Consider the following 4,418-nt stretch of genomic DNA (forward strand, 5'->3'; position numbering starts at 1 on the left):
TGCTAATATGCTTAAATGTACCATTTGCTTTATAACTTTTAAACGCAACGGTTAATCGTGATCAAATTAAATGTGACAGGCTTTGTCCCTTTGCTTTGTCGAATAAAACTTGTTGCGAGAAATCGTTAAGGAATACTATATAAAAGTTAGCTAATGTTAGCAATACGTAACTTTTTGTTAGTTACATTCATGTTTGTTTATGAATGTCGTAGTAATAAGTAATTACGTATTGTCGGCCTGGATGGACTTGGACTTTCAATTTAATATATAATAATCGACTAGAAAAATTGGAATTGTACATAATTTACAGTGTTTACCAGATCATAACATTATGCAAGAATAAATTTTGATGCTCACACTAATACTATGTTGAAATTTGTATAATACATACACTAACACGGTTAACGCTTGAACTGTAATTTTAGGTTTCACGAAAAGTTGATTTTTGCATTTATAAAATAAATTCCTATTTGCACCAATTGTCCCTTTTCCAGTGAATTTATATCACAGGTGACCCTTATAATACAAATTAAACTAACCCCATTAAATTGGTAGTGGTTTGTACCAAGGAAGCAAATAGTTAAAAGATTTTACACTTACCCCAGGTATCAAACACTGCGGGGAAGTGGATAATGTTCTAATTACGGAATTTTTTCTTCCTCCAGGGTTTATTTCGATAGCTGTGAATCATAATATGTTTCTTCTTTGTTATCATTGTGAATCCAGTGGTGATTGGACTAATATAAATGAGAAAAGCCTGATAAATCCACCTATCGGTATTGATACCTTTCAAATGTTTTACATATGAAAAAAAATGTATAAGAAAGTTAAAAATAGCACTGATAGGTAAATACATTCTATAATTCACATTAATTTTTATTCATAACAAATTTCGCCGTGGAATGCCTTTGTTTTGGGAACAAATTGGCTAAGGACAAGTGCTTAAGAATAACTGATAACTTTCTACGTGCTTTGCGCACACATAAACAAACAAATACGCACATACAGACATTATCTCAATTCGTTAAACCAAGTTGATTAGTCTATAACCCTGTAAGTCCCATTTTTCCTTTAAAAAGTTCATCTTTGGGGCGAACATATAGATTTTACGTACACTTAGTGTTCGAAAAGGCAAAACCAGCCCTTCCCTAGCTATTACGAGAATTTCGTGATGATCTATTCCGTTAAAATAATGAAATTATTCCAGAAAAGATACTCAGAGCAATTATCGTATTGATTTTAGTTATATGTAACTACTCATCACTAGTGAAGTTCAAGGTAACATGGGTTTTCCACTTACCCCATCCCACTAGGGAAAGTGGAAAAACAACTCCTAATTTTAAAATCTATTTCCATAAACTTCAAGCGACCAAAATGGTATGAATTACCGCACAGTTGATGCAAAATTGACTGTTTTTGATAGCCCATTTTGATTGAACGCATTTAGATCATTTAAACTGGTTTTACACTAATTCAAACATGCACTATCGATTTTTCTTTTTCCACTTCCCCCAGTGTACCTTATTTCATTTATTCTTCAGAAGAAGAAAACGAATATAAATTAGCAAAAAAATGGGCTGTCTACCTATTCTTGTGTGAAGCGCGGTCGTACAAATGCCAACTTTGTTTTATATTTATAGATAGAAGATGATCAAAATTTTAAAATTCAATGCAAATTGTACGTTCATAAGGTCACGTGGGTCTCCCGTGATGACTTTACAGAAAATCAAATCGACCACATCTGCATCAGCCGAAAATGGAAACGGAGCCTTCTTGATGTACGGAATAAACGTAGTGCCGATATCGCGTCTGATCATCACCTCCTCATCGGCGAAATACGCCTGCGCATTGCGCGGATTCGTCGGCAAGAGGAAATAGTTGGACGACGATTCAACACACTCCGACTGGAAGATGCCACGGTGAAACGGTCCTTCGTTGAAGAACTGGAGATGCGTGCTGCAGATATTCCGGAAGGTGGTAGCGTGGAAGACCAATGGACCGCCATCAAGAATGCCTTCATCGCGACCAGCGAGAACAATCTGGGCGAACTGCGCAACCAGAGAAAACAATGGATCACCGATGAGACCTGGAGGAAGATAGAGGAGCGAAGAGAAGCCAAAGCCGCGATAGAGCGATCAAAAACCAGAGGAGCCGAAGTCTTAGCCCGTCAACGATATTCGGCTCTTGAGAAGGAAGCAAAACGCTCACGTCGAGCCGCCGCAACCGGGGACATTCGCCTACTCTACGATATCTCACGACGCTTAAGCGGGGCGAAGACGAATGCAACGATGCCTGTTAAAGACGCGAATAGTCAGTTATTGACCGACCCAATTGACCAGATTTCGAGCACTTCGAACAACTTTTTCAAGTGTCAGCCAGGCCATCACCACCTCGACATGATCTGCCTAGGATCCGACGTATAACACGCGTCAATACCGAAGCTCAATTCAATGCAAATTGTACGAAAAATCATTTCATTGAAAATATTGAGTTTTGATTTTGAAAGCATTCCAGTTTCATCATAACGTTTTTCCTCGTAAAAAAAGAAGAAAACGAATATAAATTAATAAAAATTGGGCTGTTTATGGTGATTATAGAATGAAGCCCGTGGTGAATTTCAAATTCACCACATGCTTATTTACATACATTTCCAAAAACCCAAATCTGGCGTAATAGTTTTCGTACAGTGCCGAAACTCAAATTATGATTGTTCAGCATAACTAAGCAAACGATCTTCCATTATTTCAGCCTCACACGCGTTATGATTCTTTCATCTCGTGATCTTGAAAAAAATATTGGAAAAGCACGTGGTTTACAAAATGGCCGATTTCTGGCTTCATCCTATAATCACCTTATTCATGTGTGATGCGCGGGCGTACAAATGCCAACTTTGTTTTACCGAAGGCTAAAAGTAAGGAGGCTAAAGATACAAAAAAAAACTTTGTTTTATATATACATATATAGATAAGCTGCAGAGGACGAGCTCGATGGTCTAGTGGCTACTGCTTCTGCCTATAAGCAGGAGGTCGTGGGTTCAATTCCCGGCTCGTCCCTTTCATACTTTATATTTCTATATTAGTTCTTCCTGTGTTTCACGTTCTACCAAAACGATTCCTACTGTTATAACCTCCCACACAATCCCAAAACCTCCAGTGGCACCTATGAGAGGTCGTAGAGTTCTCTGCATCTTTCTTAAGTAGGTGTCCAACTAACCATCCTTCCCCTTCCTCAGCATTCGCAAGAACGTGGCCAGGACAGATCTCGACTATTGGACTATTGCATTGCCGGGTACATATAGCTAGTTATATTATAAAATTGGTTTGGGAGGGAGCATCAGGGGATCATTGAGGGTATAACAGGAAGACAATGGAATTGGAGTACCTACCTGAGTCGAGGGGAAACTGGTACCATAACATCCATGTAGACGGGTACACTGCCCCACAGTTGTAATTGATTTGACGCGCCCTTCTTCTAAGAAGCCATCCCTCGGGAAGCTCAAAAAGTATTGCGAATCTAGTTATTGTTGGATTACACTGTTGGAAGAAAATTCTCTATATTCCGCGGTTTTTGCTTGCGAACCCTATCTCCGTTTTTGACCCTTCATACAGCAAAATGGTAATTGAATTCGACTGTACTATATCCAGAGCAAGACTCAAGCCAGGATGGATAGCTACACCCTAGCAGCACGCATGTTCCCCATTAGTTACTGCAACTCATATGTAACCAGATTCAGTCACAATCAAGTTGCTGTAACCATTTTTTACTGACTTGTGCTGCTCGGGCATGCATACATATATATTAGACCTCTTCGTGTTTTCAGTATCGAAAATTCAACCGGTCATATGCTAAAATAAACCTTTTGTCAAATTTTCAGCTATAATTCGGATAACATTTCGAGGTGGCTCAAGTCGATTTAGTGTTTTCGAGCTATTTTCAATTTAAAAAAAAAAATTATAAGAGATTTAAACGCTGGAAAGCATCTCAACAACCTTGTCTTGTGAACATTGCGGCTCGTTCCGTTCACGTTTTGACCATGACCGTTTTGGCATGGATGTTAGTGATTTTCGAGCTTTAAAGTACATAAAAACACTGTTTCCGCTAAAAAGCGTTGTTCTACAAAACTATTGAATTTATTACAAATCATTGCTAATTTGTTATATTATTATTCTTTTTATTTCCCTGAACATTTGAGTAATTTAATTGCCAATGTGCGTTTTCCAGCGTTTATATCTTTTGTTAGATTTTTTTTTTTCAAAATTGAAAATAGTTCAAAAACACTAAATTGACTCGAGCCACCTCGAATATTATTCGAATTAGCTGAAAATTTGACAGGAGGCTTATTTTAGCATAAGAATTGTGATTCTGGGCTGACCGGATGAATTTTCGATACTTTTTGAAAACATGAAGAGATCTAATAC

General features: G+C 37.8%; 1 protein-coding gene across 1 annotated transcript in view; it reads right to left on the reverse strand.

The window, feature by feature from the left end:
- LOC134206655 (protein max-like) overlaps window positions 1–3,416 on the reverse strand; it is a 23,001-nt gene extending 19,585 nt beyond the window's left edge. The window contains exon 1 of the mRNA XM_062682382.1: window positions 3,386–3,416. Within this exon, the coding sequence (XP_062538366.1) occupies window positions 3,386–3,416 (31 nt within the window). The remainder of the gene's footprint in view (window positions 1–3,385) is intronic.
- Between the last annotated feature and the right edge of the window lie 1,002 nt (window positions 3,417–4,418).

This window comes from Armigeres subalbatus, chromosome 1 (assembly GCF_024139115.2).
Source record: "Armigeres subalbatus isolate Guangzhou_Male chromosome 1, GZ_Asu_2, whole genome shotgun sequence".
In the NCBI taxonomy this organism is placed as follows: domain Eukaryota; kingdom Metazoa; phylum Arthropoda; class Insecta; order Diptera; family Culicidae; genus Armigeres; species Armigeres subalbatus.